Source organism: Corvus cornix, chromosome 1, assembly GCF_000738735.6.
Source record: "Corvus cornix cornix isolate S_Up_H32 chromosome 1, ASM73873v5, whole genome shotgun sequence".
Lineage (NCBI taxonomy): Eukaryota > Metazoa > Chordata > Aves > Passeriformes > Corvidae > Corvus > Corvus cornix.
The window spans coordinates 26943564-26962475 of record NC_046332.1 but is presented as its reverse complement, the minus strand read 5'-3'; the positions used below and the strand labels follow the sequence as shown (position 1 = coordinate 26962475).

At 37.0% G+C, this 18912-nt stretch overlaps 1 protein-coding gene across 8 annotated transcripts in view; it reads left to right on the top strand.

Annotated features, from left to right (window-relative positions):
- SPAG17 (sperm associated antigen 17) overlaps positions 1–18912 on the top strand; it is an 89817-nt gene that overhangs the window by 34541 nt on the left and 36364 nt on the right. For 7 of the 8 annotated variants that reach the window (XM_039559776.1, XM_039559782.1, XM_039559770.1 and 4 more), the window contains exons 8-19: positions 606–761; positions 1352–1451; positions 2417–2538; positions 3420–3557; positions 3641–3754; positions 5199–5349; positions 6994–7224; positions 9195–9286; positions 9945–10061; positions 11662–11816; positions 16568–16647; positions 18308–18390. In XM_039559776.1, coding sequence (XP_039415710.1) covers positions 606–761; positions 1352–1451; positions 2417–2538; positions 3420–3557; positions 3641–3754; positions 5199–5349; positions 6994–7224; positions 9195–9286; positions 9945–10061; positions 11662–11816; positions 16568–16647; positions 18308–18390 — 1539 coding nt within the window. The remainder of the gene's footprint in view (positions 1–605; positions 762–1351; positions 1452–2416; positions 2539–3419; positions 3558–3640; positions 3755–5198; positions 5350–6993; positions 7225–9194; positions 9287–9944; positions 10062–11661; positions 11817–16567; positions 16648–18307; positions 18391–18912) is intronic. The other variant, XM_039559779.1, reaches the window with a different exon arrangement.

Here is an 18912-nt window from a genome sequence, read left to right as displayed (position 1 = left end):
CTTTTCAGATTTTTGCAGATACAGCCCTCTCCCTTTGGACATTTGGGCACCATGCTGACATTCCTTCACTCACAACTGTGGATTTCAGAGTGCCATTCTTGAGGCTTTCTTTGTTTTCAAAGGGCAACAGAAAGAAAGAGAATAATACGAGATGATATTAATTACCTGGTTGGGGTTTTATTTTTCATCCTTCTAGGGCAGGGAAATTATTGACCTTGCAAATATGCTGCACTACTAAAACATAGACACATTACAAAGTATTTAATTTTCCTCTCCTATTCCTTCCCATCCAGAAGAACCCGTAAGTTCCATTTGCAAGATAGAAGACCTTGAACAATTACTGTTATGACAAGTTAGACTTTATAACTAAATCACTTAGGCAATATACAGTCCATACTGTGCTGTGTCAGTGTTAAGGCAAATAAAATGAAGGAGGCTTTAGAATAACTCTATAAAGTATTTTGAATTGGTGGAGGAAAAAATCTTTTGGAAAATTTATAAACGGAAGCAGATCTGCTGGTTAAAGAGCTAATGACTCCTGTCACTAAGTTACATGATACTTTTATAAGCAAACTTCATCCTTTGTATCTGATTTTCTCTCAAAGCTTGCATTTGGTACTGTGCTGTTTGAACACATTGCTTGTTTGATGTATGACTGCCTGGACTGGAGAAGACAGCATTGCAACTACTTGGAAAACACCAAGTTTATCAATGTGCCTATGTTACCAGAGAGGAAAGCAACACAACTACCTGCAATTGAGGCAAGGATCCTTCTCTTTTTGTTGAGAATAACTAATAATAGGCTAGAATTACCTATCTTCAATTTTGACTCAAAAATTCACCTTGGACCATCACTCTACAAGTAATTTTCAGTGAATGAAATTTATATTTTTGTCTTCAGCATTTAAAACATCAAGAAATGGGGAAAAAATAGCTGAGCATTGGGGAAACAGAAAAAGGAAAATTGGAAGGATCCTACAGACGTAAAGTATCACAGGTGTAAAAATTTCTTCAATAGCATCTAATGACACATTCTTGTGTCTGAAAAATCAATGTGTCGGCACAGAGCTACTATGCAATGTTGCAGATCTGTGGACTGTAAAAAAAAGATTATTAGTTCTATGCAAGATCACTTTATTTTATTCATAATAGGCAAAAGCTTAAGACAGCAGAAGAAAGTATCTTATTAGAACATGCACTACATTCTTACTATCTTGTCCCATTTAAAAGTTCAGCATCTAGTCTACAGTGAGTAACCAAAGCTAAATGAAATGAATTTTCCCCACCTATTTGTACAATACTAATTTGTTTTATGGTTTCTGATTTTTTATCTTAATTTTTGTTCATTTAGAAACAACCGGCACCTACAAAGACGACACCTACAAAGACGACACCTACAAAGATAAAAGGGAAACCAGAAGGAATCCTGCACGCAGTAATTTTGTCAGAGGGTATGTTGAAAGGATTAAAGCACCCATCTGTAGTTGTTCACTCTGTCAAAGCATTCATTCATATGATGGCACAAACCCTCAAAATGATTTGTGCAGTTAGCTGAAGATGTTGTGTATCCTGTGGAATACCTTGTGGAAGTGTCTGAAAACTGCAGTGGTGATAACCAAGTTCTTTAGAAAATCACTTTTTCTATCTGTTTCTAGTCACGGTCAGATTTAAAAGATCTGAGTAATTTTGTTAGATCTCTAACTTGGTTAGACTCTTTTTAATAAATATTGTCTGAAGCTTCACAGAATCACAGAATATTCTGAGTTGGAAGGCACCCACAAGGATCACTGTGTCCAACTTAGCCCTACATAGGACATCCCACCATGTGTCTGAAAGCATTGTCCATACAATTCTTGAACTCTGGCAGGCTTGGTGCTGTGACCACTTCCCTGGGGAGCCTGTTCCAGTGCCCAACCACTCTCTGGGTGGAAAACTTTTTCTAATACCCAACCTAAACCTCACCTAATGTGAGGTGAGGCCGCCCCAGTGCAGAGCAGAGCAGGACAATCCCCTCCCTTGCCCGGCTGGCGATGCTGTGCCTGATGCCCTCCAGGACAGGGTTGGCCCTCCTGGCTGCCAGGGCACTGCTGACTCAGATTCAGTTTTCCATCAAACAGGACTCCTGGGTCCCTTTCTGTGGCACTGCTCTCCAGCATCTCATTCCACAGTCTGTTGGTACATCCAGGGTTGCCTCATCCCAGGCACAGAATCCAACACTTTCCCTTTTTAAGCTTCATGAGGCTGATAACTGCCCAGCCCTCTAATTTGTCAAAGTCTCTCTGCAGGGCCCCCCTGCCTTTGAGAGGGTCAACAGCTCCTCCCAGTTTTGTTTCATCTGCAAACTTGCAGAACTGACTTGGAATATAAATTGGCATTTCTGAACAAACATATCTTAATGTTTTGTCTCCTAATACAGCAGATGAAGAAACTTCTATTCTGTCTCTTTCTGTAGACATGAGGTATTACAATGACTTGCTGAGTCAGATTCCTGATGAGTACATTTCTGTACCCTTAATGCTGAGCTGCATGTTGGAACAGGTGGGAATTTTCTCTTTTTGATTTCTGTGGCTAATTTGGCCTAGACCTGATGTAATGAATTGGTCAAAGATGAGTAAATCCATCTGTTTAAACCTAAAATATGAGACTGTGCATTGAGGGACTGAGCAAGGAGGTTCAATACAAAGGAGTCAAAACTCCAAACTTCAATTTTCTTCCATATTGTGCCCTTACCCTCTATATATATACAGTGTTATTCCATAATTAATTTTTGAAGACTATGAATATCATCAAATGAGGAGAAAGGTGTAATTTCTTATCTAGGTCAATAACAAGTTTTCATGTCCTTCAACAATGTTATTGATACTGAACTTTTGCTGGTTTACTCAGTTCAAAGGTCTTAGTTCAAGCCTAACATAAGAGTGTCAATGCTGGTGCTAGACAGATCTGACTTCTGTTGATTTCAGGCACAATCTTTGATTTAGAAGAGACATACAATATGATTGGGAAGTCCTCATTTTAGGAGTAAAATTTCAGCATATTTTTGGGGCTCTTTACTTTCTGTAACTTAGTCTGAAAATAGACTTGGGTAAAAATACTCAAGGCCCAACACCTAATACACAATCAGTTTTTAATTACCTGTGTTCCTTAACAAGTCCTAACATTTCAACTTAGAAATATTTTTCTTCTTATCCTTCCAAAAGCAACTAATAGGAAAAACATTTAATTCTGTTTTCCATAATCTTTGCTTTGAGCAGGAACTAACTTGGAAAATTGTATTTTTGCTGCTTGTGGAAAAAAATTGCACTTTCCTTTCCTGACAGAATTTCTTGTGTGCTTAGCTTATAGCAGGATTTGTTTGGTAGTTCTGGTAAAGTTAAGCAGCAGTGGTAATGAAGGCTAACATATGCTCCCTTTGCCAGGTTATTGCAAGTGAAGAAGACCTTACACCACCGAGTCTGGTGTCACCAAAGTCTCATGCAGATGGGCTACGTCGTGCCATTGCAGATCATATAATCTCTGTCCTTCCTTCTCTTTCACTTCCTATGAGTGAAAAAAAGGTTTGTGTTGCCTTTTGTCCATTTCCTAAAATGACAAATCTCATTATTGAGGTTTAATGCCTCTTCCTTTTCTTTTTAAACAGGATCTATACGAGTACTTTTCTCCTAAATACGGTGAACAGGAGACTGTCATCCCCCAGTACCCTCTCTTATTTAACTACCATGATCGCCTGGCTCAGCGGTTGCACCTGCTGAAGGTACAGTGCTACCTATCATATATAAATATTTCCAAAGTTCACAGGCAATGAATGCTCAATGCACTAGAAGGGGAGGAGTGGTGTTTTTACAAAAACAGGACAGCATATCCTAGATTTTTTCCACTGAGGTGGATACAGCAACATGTGTTTAGTTTACTTAAGAAGCAATGAGTTACTGTTGGAGGACACCTCACAAACATAGAGCACAAACAAACCGATTTCAGAGATCTATTAGCATTATTAATGAGAATGTTTAGCCTTTGGCATAGATGAAAGATATTACAGAGCTGTTGATTTGCTGTTAAACATAGATGATACTAGGGAAAATGAGCTGCTAACTTGTTCATGGTGATCTAGCATGGAGACTAGATTGAATACTAAAATGTAGAGAAGTGTAAAAAATTACATAGCAGTTGTTAATGAACACAAGAAATGTATTCAGGTTGTCTAAATAGTTGGAGCATAGGGTGTAACCAAAACACTGCCGAATGCTAACAAAGGCAGAAAGGTTCAGAGATGCATAGTTTGGCATTATTGCAAAGTAACAGTTCCCAGATTTTCTGAACCAAAAAACCTCTGTGGATGTCTCAAATTTTTCCAAAGACAAGGTGTAGTTTTACCATTAAACTTTAAAAATTCACTGAAGATAATACAAGTGATAATACAGTTCTAGATTTCACAGCTAAGGTGTGTCTGCCTGGCTTCATGGATTAAAAATTATCTGGGGAATGCTTTGATAACCATTGATTAAAACTATTCAGAAACAACTCAAGTTTGATACATTGGATGTATTCAAGCAGAAGGAAGGACTGATTAATCAACATGAGAGATGCTCTTAGCAGACATATGCTTGATGTGTTTTATATACTTGCTGAAGAGGAAATTCAGGATACAGCACAATGTTTGAGGAAAGAGTAGTGGAAAAATATTTGGAATATGCAGTTGAAGAAAAAGGTACCATAAGCGTGTAATACTAAAAAGAGTGAAGCTGAAAGATACCACTAAGTCTGAAAAAATAAATCCTTGAATATATAGGGATGTCTCTCATCGCAGACTGATCAATAAGTTTATGGATTTCATTACTGTGAGAAGTAGCACAGACCATCTGAAAGATATGTGGAAGGTACCTGCTGCCAGTCTGAATTAACCTGTACATATTTCTGTGTTTTTAAGTCTAGCTGGCACAGGCAAATAACTTCTAACAAATGTCTGTTATTATGCTGTCAGTCATTCTCTTATGTGTCTAATGTTTTTCTGCCTACAATATCTGATGCCATGATTCAAAACCACGCTGTGAGCACATGTTCAAATTTAAGTTTAAGTCCAACTGACTTAAGCACATGCTAATGTCTTCTGCTGTAGAAAGACTTCTTTATTCAAATATAATTTTTGGAAAGTAGTGTGAAAGTTTACTTTAACTCTGGTACTTTGATTTTTGTTCCAGGTCCAGAAGAACTTAAATCCAGAAAAGATTGAGCATGAAATGATGGATAAACTGCCTCTTACAGAACTTATCCATTTCACCCCTCCTTCAGCTGAAAACAACACTAAACGCTTGGCCAGACTTCACGAGCTCATGCATTATTGTACTAGTGGTAAAAGGATTTTCATTGATATAATTTCCATTCTTTCTATTTCTGGTTGATGAGCCTATTAAATAGGAGGGATTTTGGGACAAGATTTTTAAGCTGCCAAAAAAACCTTTGCAGAATTTCCCATTTTCACATTCTTGCTTATATATAATTATAGCCTACTATACAATTTAACCCTGACTTCAGACCTCAGTTTCATGGTTAATGGAAACAACTGTATGAGTGTTAAATATTGCATAACTAAGAGCTGGAATTATCTTAGAACTACTTTATTTATTTATATTTGCAAACATACAAACACTTACTAATTCTGAGGAAAAAAATAGCTGTAAAAATTGCAATTTTGCACCTAGAGTGTAGAATGCATTTTGAGAGACAATGATGTAAACTGTGTTTATTTATCAACACCCTTTTGGAGGTAAAGCACACGTATCTTAGGTACACAATTTTTGTAGAACAATACATGGCTTTCAGAATGTATTCTATGTAAGCTGTTGGTGTTAATAATGAAACTACTTTATAACAGCCCCTTTATCAAATCAAGAATACATTCACTTCTCCAACCATAATCACTTCTGCAGTTACCTTTTCTTGGAGTGTGCTTGTCACCATGGCATACACTGGGAAACAATCCCAAAGACTATGTAAATGCCCTTAGGTAGTATCAAAAGTCTGCTCTAGGTTATTAAGAAATATAAACATCCAAATCCCTTTGGTTACATTTATGTCATCATATAAGGCACTGGATTTGAAGGTACTTTCCCAGCTCTTTCATCCTGAAGTCCCTTGTGTTGGATTAATTTACACTTTGCTGTGTTGTTTCTAGTTGTTGGTATGTTCATTTTGGACAGTAAGCCATTAAAGTATTCAGTATTGCTATAGTCTTCCACCTGGTGGGTATTGAATTTGATGGTCTTCACTGGACCATACCATACTGCCAGACTCTCCCAGCTGGTAACTTAGCTAGTAAAGCCTTTGCTTTTATCAAAAAAGATGATTAACTTGAACAGAAGATGAGAGATTGAACAGTCTCAAGATATACGTGTTTAGGTGCTTAACCACCCTAAGGAGAAAACATTTCAAACTGAAGATATTTTCTATGTGATTTGAGAATTGTATTACCTGTCTTAAACTTCAGTGCTTGGCATGATTATCGCTGTTATATGGACACCAATGCATACAAGCATAAATAGGATTTATTATTGTCTTTGCACCTCGCTTCTGTTTAAATTATGTGTAAAATTCTGTCTGCAGAGGAAAAAAAATTGATACTTGTTTGAGAAGTTACAGATAATGGAAACATTTCATGAACTGAAAATAACTAGTTGCTAACTGGTCCGATAAAGTCTACCCAGTATTTTAAAATCAACATCATTTCTATAAAGTTAATGAGCCAGAAGGTATTCAGATGTAGGAACCACTTCATTTAAGATGGATTAATACTTAGGCATATCATTTTGCAATTTGGAAGCATTCAACTTTGAATGCAGTGTAAAATGTAGCCCACATAAGTTGATCCAGTACTGTTAAGGAAATTGCTGTTGGCTTTTGCAGAGTTGCCAAGAACAATACACTTAAATAGTCTTGTATTTATTTTCTGCTGAGCTGTAAGGACATTTTCAGTTAATGATTGTAATTCTTTTTTAGAACTTCTGAGTTGGGCTGAAGTAGAAAGAGCCTTCAGAGTGTTTACTTTTGAAAGCCTGAAGCTGACTGAGCTGAGTGACTCTGGTTTCCTGGAGAGCTCTGGATCTAGAGTTGGAGGTGATTCTGAAGTGTCTTATATCCCTTGGGATAATCCAGCCATGTTTGCAAGACAGCTGAGACAACTCTTCCTTATGGAAAGGAAGCTTAATGAGAAATCTCCAAGAGGCTCTGGTAAAAAGCTTTCTGTTTACATTACTCCTGAAGAATTTGAATCCACTGTTTGTCTTACTATATCATTTGCTATTGCAGGGATGTGATTTTTCTTCCTTGTACAAGTCAACAAATTTTCAAGTATTGTCTAGCCTGTACACTGAGTAACTCTGTAGGAATACTAGAATAAAGACAAAAGCTGTCTTGTTCTGCAGCATTAACAATTGCAGATGATGGAGAGTGAATGTTCTGAAGTTCTACATTTTCTCCTGCAGATTCTAACAATGAAAAGTTGTTAGCCTGGTTAAAGGAGATGTGTTGGCCAAAAAGCAACATTATAAACAAGTGATTATTTCTTCAGGAGGCAAGAAAAGTAGAAATTAGGTCAGTTTAAGCAACTATACCTTTAGGTTCATGATCATACAATCATTGTTTAGGTTGGCAGGGACATCTAAAGGTCATCTATCCTGTCATCCCTGCAATAAGCAGGGACATTTTCAGCCAGATCAGGTTTCTCAGAGTCCAATCTGACCTCCAGTGCTTCCAGGGGTGGAGCATCCACCACCTTTCTGGGAAACCTGTTCCAGTGTTTCACCACCCTCATTATGAAAAATTCTTCCTTATATCTAGTCTGAATCTATTCTTCTTTCCTTTAAAACCGCTACTCCTTTTCCTATGACTACAAGTCCTACTAGAAAGTCTCTCCCAAGGCCACAATAAGAAGAGCTTCCCAGAGCCTTCTCTTCTGCAGACTGAACTCTCTGAGCCTGTCTTCACAAGAGAGGTTCTCCATCCCTCTAATTACCTTCATTGGCCCTACTCTGGACCCACTTCAACAGATCCATGTGTTCCCCGTGCAGAGGACCCCAGAGCTGGATGCAGTACTTTGTGATGTTGTCCATGCTTTCCTAATAGAGATGTCTAAGCGAGCAGATTAGATGGGATCCTTTCCTTAGAAGGCTGGAGCAGACAAAAATGAGTCCTGCTTATCTGCTTTTCTTCTGAATCTTGGGAACATTTTTGGATGTTAGTTTATTTTGCTTTTATACTAGTCATGATATTAAATATTGCAGTTACAGGCATAACAACATTTCAGCACTTCTGCAGCACAAAATGAAATGCCAGGAAGATAAAACATTTCTTTCAGGTTTCTTCAATCTTCTAAAGGCAGTCAGTAAACAGGGGTAATTTCCAAGAGAAGCAGAGCCTAAAGATGTATGTCTGGAAGCTGAGCTCATTATAAGACACTTACAAGCAAATACTTTGCGCTGTCTTTTCCGCCTGAAAGAGTAATTTTCTTGTACATGTGAATTTTGATCAAATACTAGTGACCTCTGCCCTAACTTAGGGAATAAATAATTCTATTAAAAGGAAATTATTTTTTAAAAATTAAGAGAATATAGAAGTTAAAGTCCTCATGTGATGCTGCTCATATCAGGTGCTCATTGTAACAATGGAATGACTGGTCAGAACCTCAGGAGAAGCAATATTCTGTCAGTAGCTTATGGATCTCTATCAACCAAGTTAATTTAAACTATAAAATTTGTGTTTGTCAAAAATGTGTGAAAATATCAAAACAATTGATTTTGCCTTTTATGTTAATGTCATCTGTGCAAAGGACTGCTTGTTAAAGTATGAAGAAAAAGGGTTCTTTGTTTATGAGTCCAGAGGATATTTCTGAGACTATTTTTAGTGGGCCAGCATGGGTCAGATAGAAAGGATGATTTGAGTGGGTTTTATGAAGTGTTCTTCTTCCCTTTTTTTAAAAATTTTATTTAATGATCTGGCACTTGCTCTCACTGGGTTTTGATGTGCTCTTTTAGTATAGAAGTATAGCAGATCTGATCATGTATTTATAGGACAAGTGTGATGAAAGGATGCTTCAAATTGATGTTGATCTCATCAGGGAGACTAAGGAAATTGCATTAGTCCAACCTTAGTAGGGCTGAAATTTCTGGAACAATTCTTTAAATTCTGCTTTCGATTTCCAGAGTATTCAGAAATAAGTGACGAAGATGATGAGGAAGATGTTGTGGTTGATCCTCTTTTGAATGAAGAATTGGATCTTCTTGCTTCTGATATGGCAAGTGTGAGAAATGGAGTCAACTAGGCTTTACATGAGACAACAGAAGATACTGCCAGGATATGTTACTGGGGATTCCTTTGCAATTCTGCATGCAAATATTAATTTTGTGATGTTTGGCAAATACTGACATAACATTTAAGCACTGTGAAATCACTTTCTTTGAATTCCAAGGTGAAGGGTTTCAATGAAGCTGCTAATTATAATTCTGTGCTGGTTTTGCTGAATACCAGGGGTCAAATACAAGCAAGAAAGTTTAAAGGAAATTGTCAAATTGTGTCACACTAGTAAACTGTGTAGTTTGGCATCTTCAGAATCACCTGTCTGCCACACATCCCATAATAAACACAGCAATTTTAAAATTACATCATAGGACATGTTTGAATACTAATAATTGCTTACAGAACTCAAAATCATATAAGCTAATAATGAAAGTGTTTAGATTATTTTGTCATAAAAAGTCCTAACCCAAAACCCCTTGGGGGTAATTGTATTTCTTATTAAACAGTGCCATATGGGTCTGCACATATGCATCATTATGCAGTTAACTGTGATGCGACATGGGGTGCTCTCTATTAATCCAACAAGATTACAGTCAATTTAATACAACTGATGCTGAAATGTTCATATTCATTATTTTGGTTTGTTGTATTTTGAGGTGAGTCCGGAAACCTATGGCCTAGAACAAAGTTTAGAAGCAATAAAAAAGACACAGAGGCGTTGCTTGACAGACTGGAGTCTGGAAGAGCATTTTCAACCACATGTTCTTCGTCAGGTATCTGTGAACTGACAACCTCATACCTACAGTCACCCCTCAGAAGGCTATATAAAGAATTAGTAGTGGAGTTCAGGATATTTTTCTGCTAGATAGTTGATTCAGTTTTATCTCTTTCATATTTACCAAAATTCATTGTGCTTTAGCTACTTTTCAGTTCTTTATGTTAAATTCAGTTTGTAATGGGTTTTTGTTTCCTCGTTTGGCCAAACTGGAGCTGTCCTATTTGGCAGCAAGTCTCTTAGCTAAAAGTGTGGTGGAGACAAATCCACCTTGCCCTTAGGGGTGATCCTCTGTGGCAGTTTTGGAACTCAGTGCAGCATATGTGAAAACATACTTTGCAAATGCCTATGCAGTGTATGTTTTATGGGCAAACAGAAAATTTGGTTGTCACAGTACTTCACCCTTTAAGGGCTAAAAGCATCATTTGTAGAAATCTTGCAGGCTAAAAACTAAAACTTACCTTGCAGAAAGACCAAAATGTGAAAGATAAGTTCAAGTGTAGTTGTCTTGAGTTGGGAGGTGTCCTCTTGGGATTGTTAGTTCCTGTGCTGCCTTGAGCTTCATAGGCTGTAATTCTTATTTGATCCTGACACGCGCTGTACATGGGTGAAGGAAGTGCTGCTTGGATGTTTGCAGCACCACATTAGTGTGAGAATTTTAAAGTCTGGTCATGGATTTCGCTACATGGGGAATCCCTTTGTATGCAACATAAATAGCTAATACTACTTCAACTGTCAATAATTACTGAGTCTAGCAAAAAGATACTGATGGAAAATAGAAGTAGTGGAAAATAGAAGTAGTAGAAAATAGCATTTTATTGCAACAGGAAATAACCTTTTGTACAAAAAGTCTTGGCAGTTAGGTGAGGTCCCAGATGACTGGATAAAGGGAAACATTGTACACATCTTTAAAAAGGGTAGAAAGGAGGACCCTAGGATCTACGAGCATAATCAGCCTCACCTCTGTTCCTGGGAAGATCATGGAACAGATTCTTCTAGAAGCTTCAGTTGCATTGTTCTGAAAAATAATAGTTTAAAAGAAGACTTTCTTCCACCTATTGCTATAAAATCGGTTTCAACCTGCAGGTAATGTAAATATTGAAAACGATGGGGCAGTGCAAAGCAGAGCGGAATAATATAGATCACAGTAAATCTCAGGGATGTGCAAGTCATAGTATAGCAAGTTGAATACCAAGTAAACTCAACTGAGATAAAAAAAAAGTAAATTAGTTTTCTTTTTATCTGGTATATGATAATTCTGGGTTTATTTACTATTTATTTACGTATTTTAGTTTTTAACCTTGTCTAAGTATTTGTTTAATATTTTAATTTATTTAGTTTTTATGTAGCTGAACTTTTTTATTCATGGTCAGTCAAAAGGTGCAGCATAGTTGGTACCTCTTCTCAACATGAATAGCAGTGCAGTTTCAATTTCCACCCACCTGAACAATTCAGGTTGCTGGAATCCAAATGCTTTGAGTACATCTTGTAGGAGAATGGAATTCTTGAGCACCTGTTGCTCAAAGCTGTGCTGTGTAGCCTCTGCACACATGCTACTGTCTGCAGGGAGAATGTACTTCTATTTCTTTCCTTTTCAGGTTCTTCATGCAGCATCCCAAGAATATAGATGCATTGATTCCTTTTATCATACCCAAGATAACTCTTTACTAATGATTTTTCACAATCCTATGAATCAATATCGTCTGTGCCAAGATACTTGGGATATTGCCCTGCACTCTAATGTTGGATTCAGGTAATTGATTTTATCTTCCCTGTTTCATTCACAGTCATTTTCCATTAAAGACTGCATGGGTGTGCTTAGGGCAAAACTTTGAAATTAAGACATGGCTGTGTGGCACATTTATGAGAAAGCAAGTTATGCTTTCTCATAAAGCAAGGTCAAAAACAGTGCTATATGAAAAGAATTCTGCTGAACTTTCCTGAGTGAGAACAATGCAATGTGTAGCTCTTTATCACCAAATATAAAAATGTAAATAATGCACACAAACATACAAAATCATATTAGGAATGCCACATGAAGAAAATTGTACTGGGGACATTTTAGGTGAAGGGTGTTAAAAAAAATCTAAGTATATACCTAACCAAGTTTTTCAACTATATATACACAGGTGTAGTGATTCAGTGGGAAATGTCGCTCTGGTGCTCTATGGATTAATTAGATTTATCAAATAGAATTTCAAGCAAAATATCCAGTATAAAAACACCTTCTCCCCCACCATTTGTCTGTATCCCTTTCTAAGTGTAGTGCCTCATTTATCAGATTGTGGAAATTTTTTATAGTAGACTTTTGTTGGCACCTATAGATTTGAACAGATTTGAATACTAAATAGGCAAAATGTGCCTACCTGAACCTGTATTTTGTATTGTATTTTGTATATTTGCTCTCAGTCAAGGAACTCTGTGTAGGTACAGCTCAGCTTTTCAGGCACTTGGAATTAAATTATTTGCCATGAAAAGAGGCTATTGTGATTAGCAGTGACTAGGACCAGAGTCACAAGAGATTTACCAGCAGAAATTCAAAGTTCCTTGGAGAAAATGCTGGCTGGTTTGTGTTTTGTTGGGCAGATCCATTAAATGTCTGGTCAGTGGTTTTGCATTTATATAGCAACTAAAATCTTCCCCAAAAGATAAGTGAAAGATGGTATGTTCAAGTAAAGCTGGGTCTTGCATTCAGATAGACCCAAGAAGAGAGTCAGTGGTCTCAAGGTCTGTTACACAGAAGTCTGTTGGTACCCAGATCTCCTCACTCTGCCAGCCATTCTTACACTCTTTTTTTGACACTGCACTTTAAAAGCCTAATTCAAGCTTCTTAAACGTAAACAGTTGATGCCAGTTTAGCTGCCTGGTGTATTTGAGTTGTCTGGGCAGGGTTGACACATATGACATGAGACCCATGGGAGACACTTTTGGAACAAATACCAGAGAGGAGGTCACACACCCCAGTGCATCTAACATGCCACCTGGTGTTTGCATACACTGACTAACGCCTTGTCCCAACAGCATATTGATGGTGTAGAAGCAGAGGGAGGTAGCAGACTTCCTCAGGAAGCATTTCTCCCTGAAACAACAACTGTTCATCTGTGGGGTTGTAGAACTACAGATTGGCTGGTCACCTTGAAAGGGCATTCACTGGAATAGTTCAAGACCAACTGAGAAATGGGAAAGGCTCTTGATACCTGCAAAAGAAAAGTTGCTAATTTTGCATCCAAAGGAAAAATCATGCATTTTATCTGATAGATGCCTTATAATTTAGTTGAGGATTAAACAGCTGTGTGCTTTCTCCTTCTTACTCTTCCACATCCACTGGAAACAAGGTTTAGACATTAAAGATAACTTCTGCTTGGGGCACGCCTTCTTTATCCAGTGACATTTCACCAGGTTCTGGTGAAAGAGCAGCAAGGAGCTCCTAAAGAAAATGCCATGAATGCTAACAAGACACTTTGGCTTTGCTCTTGTTTCCTAGACATATTCAACATCACTGCTATATATGCTACTTAGAATTTTCAAAGAGCTACAGGTCCTCTTTTGGTTCTGTTATGTGGCATTGGTACCTGCCTATACTCTGCAAAATAATCAGCACATTTCAGACCTTATTCAGCCTTATTGCTAAAGATCATTTCAGATTTCCAGACAAAGTATCATAAAGATTTGCTAGTGTGTGTTTCCAAGCAACATAACACTTCTGTGGAAGACACTCATTAAATACCTGGAGTGCTTCAAGCTGTTGCCTGCAATTAGCTTCCAGATCCTGCTGACTTGCTAGAAACGGGCACAAGCTCTACTTATTAATTAAGAGGTAGTATTACTTGGTTTTACCTTTGTATGAAATAACTGACTCCTGATGAGTTTAGTAACAATTTATTGATTAATATTTTATTTAAATTACTATCATTCTAATTTTTGGTATCTTTATCTTTAAGAATCACACTTTCATCACAGAAGAATTGCAAATGCACAACAGATGTGGTGCTTGACCATCTCTCTGATAGCAGTTCTCTGTCTGTGTTTACTTGTTACTTCTTTATTGTGACATCTTATAGACCACAAACCATCTTTGTAGTGTTGTTTTGATGCCTTTTTCTGGTCTTAAAATCAAGAGGCATACACGGTTAGAAGGGGAAAAGGGATTTTACCTTGGTATTTATTCTTAAGGATCCTTAGGTGTACACGTCCAGGTCATATGCATCGAGATGTACCCCGCCGAGTCTTTCCCTGTGTCTCTGTGTCTCTCCTCCTCTCCGTCCCCCCCAACATTGGGTATAACATTATAGGCTTTACTAATTAGCATATCTATCAAAGATTCCCCAATGAGAGGCTCAAGTGAGCCCCCCCTCCCCAAGGAACCTTCCCCTGGATGGTTCTATCTTGGTTTACAGAATATGTTCTGGAGAGGACCCCTGGGGTCTGGGGCACACTGATCCCTAGCTACAAAGCTTCTAAAATGTTTAGTCTCTTAGCTTAACAAACAAGTCCAAGAATGTAGGCAAAAAGCACTAGGAATACAGAAGCTGTAAAAAGGTATAACAGGGGTATAAAAGAAAAGGCAAAAATCTTCATGGCATCAGTTTCATAGTTGCTGTCTGGAATATAATTCTGTTATCTGATAATCACAGAATCACAGAATAATTGCATTTTGTTTACAGTGAGTCTTGTTACAGCAAGTTCTCATGCAAAGAGAAAATTAAATTTCTGACATTGCAGCAGCTTTTGCTCCTGGACATCCCAGATACCTTCCTTATTCTTTGTGGATATCATGTCCTGTAGTTCATGTAGAACATCCAAAAATTCAGAAATTATACTGTTTAAAGGGTAGGCAGCAGGAGACTGTGTGTGAAATCTAATGATGCTACAGAGTAAGGAGTCCAAAGGCATGCACACATGTACCTGCAGTGATAACTGTGTATATAAAACTTTTAACTCTGGTTAAAATAAGGATAAGTGGCCACTCTATTAGGAAGCCAAATCAATTCAGGCATTATCAAAACTATTCTTTTGCTCAAAGTTAATCTTAATAACATTTGTTTACAGTTTCATAGTAAACACATTACACAAGTTACTGGAAAAGAGTAATCCTTCTGAGAAATGCTTCTGAGTCAGACACTGGCAGTAGTGACATCAGAATACGTATTAATAGAATGTGTATTTTAGACTTTGAATGACTATTTCATTGGCCTAAAATATTTTCCACATGAATAATCTCTTTTTTATTTATAACATATATTCATCTTCAAGTTATTCCAGTACTGGCAACTCTATGTTCCAGACTAGTTTTGCCTTTTGTTTTCAACACCATGGGTTTTTATAGCTTGTACACTTTTCTTCAGATACAAGCAGAATAACCTTCTCCCTACTGTGTGTATACATGATCAACATGCAAGTTTCCCAAAGCAACTCCCAAAGTTGCACAAGTGGGAGAGACTTGTGTTTCCTGAAGCTGTACATGAACTGTATAATCCAGCATGTGTACATGGCCTACATATTAAATATCTTGGACATACTGCTGCAGTAAGAACTTTAAAACTGTCATGAGGTCAAGAATTGATTGTGTTTTCTACATGTTCGTACCCAAAAGCCTCTACTCCATATAGAGTTTTTGAATACAATTGAATCATCTTGAACTTGTAAATACAAAATATCATGAAGACACAGCAACTGAATCTGATGCATTCTTCAAAAGCTCCTCTGAACTTTGCACATAGGAAGAAGTTTACTTTAAAGAATTGTGATAACAGTCTGAATGAGGGATTGAGTGGCAACTGCATATAAGATTCCCAGGCTTCCTTCTTTCTTGAAAGCAGTTGTTTAGAGTGAGCTACTTTAGCAGTCATTTCAGACACCTTAGGAAAAGGAGACAATGCAACTGCAGATGCCAGCTTCAAACTCTGGATAGTTCTTCATTCAGTTCTCACTTCAGTTTAATTGTTAACTGTGAGTATTCTTAATTTATGACAGGTTATGGTACGCTGATTCTTGAATCTAGATTGGGATGACAATTTCCAAACACCTTTCTTGCCACACTGATAAAGAGCTTGACATTACATACAATAACACTTCAGTTTCTGAACAAACAAATGAAGCATATTCTAAAAATTAACATCAATCAAGAGCAACTAATAAAATAAGTTATTCAGTGGTAAAACAGTGAGGATGAACCTTTTTGAAACTGAATGTCTTGAAGTTTTCTGATTTCCTGGATTTTTCTTTAGGAGCAGGTGTTCTTTGGCATACAAGTTTCTTATGTCTCTTTGCAGAAAGGATAACCAAAATTCCAAGTATAACAAGTGCTAAGCAAATACCAGCTGGGCAAACGTACCAGTTCCTGTAAAAACTGAGAGAAACCGTGTCAAATACAAGCCTTGTGTCAAAGATTGTAGAAAAATACTTGTATAAGAAACAGAAGAGAAGCCAAGTGATCTTGTTTGACCTGAAATCATATTAGTGAAATCTGTGTTATATTAAATAGAGGCATATTCTGCTTTTCAGGAGCTATCTTGAGGTGGTGGCCAACTCAATTAAAGACTGGGTGAAAGAGGAAGAAGCAAAATACCAAAAAGAGAAGATGGGTAAGGAAATAGTCTTTTAAATTGGAAAAAGCCATGACAGAGGGCCCTCTTGGACTGTCTGCCTGTGCTGTCAAAAAAACTGACTTTAGTAAGAAAGCCAAAAGTGGGTATCTTTTTATTGTATTCTAGGAAATTAGTTTTTCGCTCTTAGTTTTTCACTCTAAGTGCTGAAACACAAATTTGTTCAGAGCAGAATTGCATGTGTTTTTTCATAGGATGACCTTGTTTTGTCACCTACCTAGGCATAAACGTGTTTTGGAATTAATTAAATGTATATATTTATATATTCTGCATCTTTCTCTGTTCTGAAAACTGAGACCTTTAGTATCAATTTACATTTTCAGTAGCTGTGTTTAACTAATGAGATTAAGGATTATGTATAAATATGAATCTGTTCAGATGACTGAACATATGAAGGAGGTGAGCAGTAGTTAAAGTTGGCATCATGGTTCAGGAAAATTCCTTTTTAAAGGGCAGGATACAAGCTGGATGTTAGAAGCTGTGGGCTAGAGGCTAAAACTGGAAACTTGAATCGACAAGACTGCTGAGCAAACTTGAATTACAAGCAACATTTTGGGTAGTGAAAATTGTAAGCAGTTCATACAGCAAGTGTTCAGCAGGCAGCAGAATCTGAAAACCCCCACTGACAAAAAATAACTTTTGTCAAAATTGTCTACTTTTGTATTTAAATGGTATTAACAATGATTTGCTTATGTTTAACCTTTGCTTTTTCACCTTTTTGAGAATGCACTTTGAAACCTCCCAGGACTAGCAGTTAGCATTTACAAAAATAGAAACGCTCCTCCTCAGCCCAGTTAACACCTCTGATTATAGTTTGGAAACTAAAAGTACTGTTATGACTACTAAATCATAATTTGTACATATCTAGCTGTCACAGGAGCTAGATTGAATCTTGCCCATGCGGTGCTTCATGACAGATATGAGTCATAGAGTAGTTCACTTGCTGAAAGGACATAATCACCTCTAGCTGGCACATGCAGATGGGCAACAGTGTCCTTAGGTGTTTTCAATTTCACTGACACTGCAATTTCTACATACAAAGTAATTTAACTAGAAGTTTCTGATCGTGTATTTTAAATTATCTTTTCTAGGGTAAATATGGGGTATCCAAGCATAGTGTAAAATTACACTCATAGAAGATACTCTTTTCAAAAGTCATAAATGCTATAAAGCCATAATAGTAAACAAGTGATATGGTGAGTGTTTCTTTAGTGAAAGTTTGAAGGTTCAGATAGCATTTATTTGGGTTTTTTTATCCTAAAGGTTACAATATCTATGACTCTGGTATTGAGCTTGTTCTGGCTCAGTTGAAAAACAAACAAATTGCTGGAGCAAAGCCTTCAACAGCGAGAAGCAGAGAGCTAGTCTTTACATCTGTTGATATATTGTTTAGTGTATTTGGTCCCCAGTTATGAGAATCAAGCAATATTCATAGTCAGGTAAATTTCTTCTAACCTAAACAGACTTTCTATTTTATTTCTAAAAATATTTAAGGTTTGCTTTATTGTACTGTTATGCTTTTACTATTTTTAAAGATACATTTTTATTTACTTGTGCATCTTTTTTTTTCCCATTTTTAAAAATTATTCCATTTTCCTATATTTATAACTTTGCTTATTCTCCCTTTCCCTTTTCAAAGGCAGCACATCCGGACCTGAGAATGTAACAGAGTCTCAATGCAAGAATGAAGGATGTCCCATTATCAGAGAAGGTTCTCTAAAGGTGAGGCAAAAATATGTATCTTTCTGAAATGGACTAACTAGCACTGCTTTCTTCAGAAGGTAAGCTTTTGTTCTTATATTGGCTTGACTGAGTCGTCTTATTTTTTCTGCTCTTTGTTATTTTTTGTGTATGTTATTTTCTTTAATTTATTCCTTATTGGTTGTGAGTTATGTTGTTTTCTTAAGGGAAGACTATTTGGAGTTAGATTAGGCATTCCAAAGCAATTTATAGTTGCAATACTAGGAAATGAAAGTTATGGATAATATCCTACTATTTACTGAAGTTTTCTGATTGTAAAGATATGAAAAGATGAAATCCATGGAAATACTTCTTTACCCAACTCTACTTTCACTGTCTACAGCTCTTTGAAATTAGGGAATGTAAATATGGTACCTCAGAGTTCCCTGAAATCAGAGAATCCTATTTCATAGATTTAGTCCATGACCATTCACTACAGATTAGTTGACTTGAAGTTTCTGGCTGAGGTAGGAATTAAGCCCGCAGTTGTTTAGGTCTTAGCAT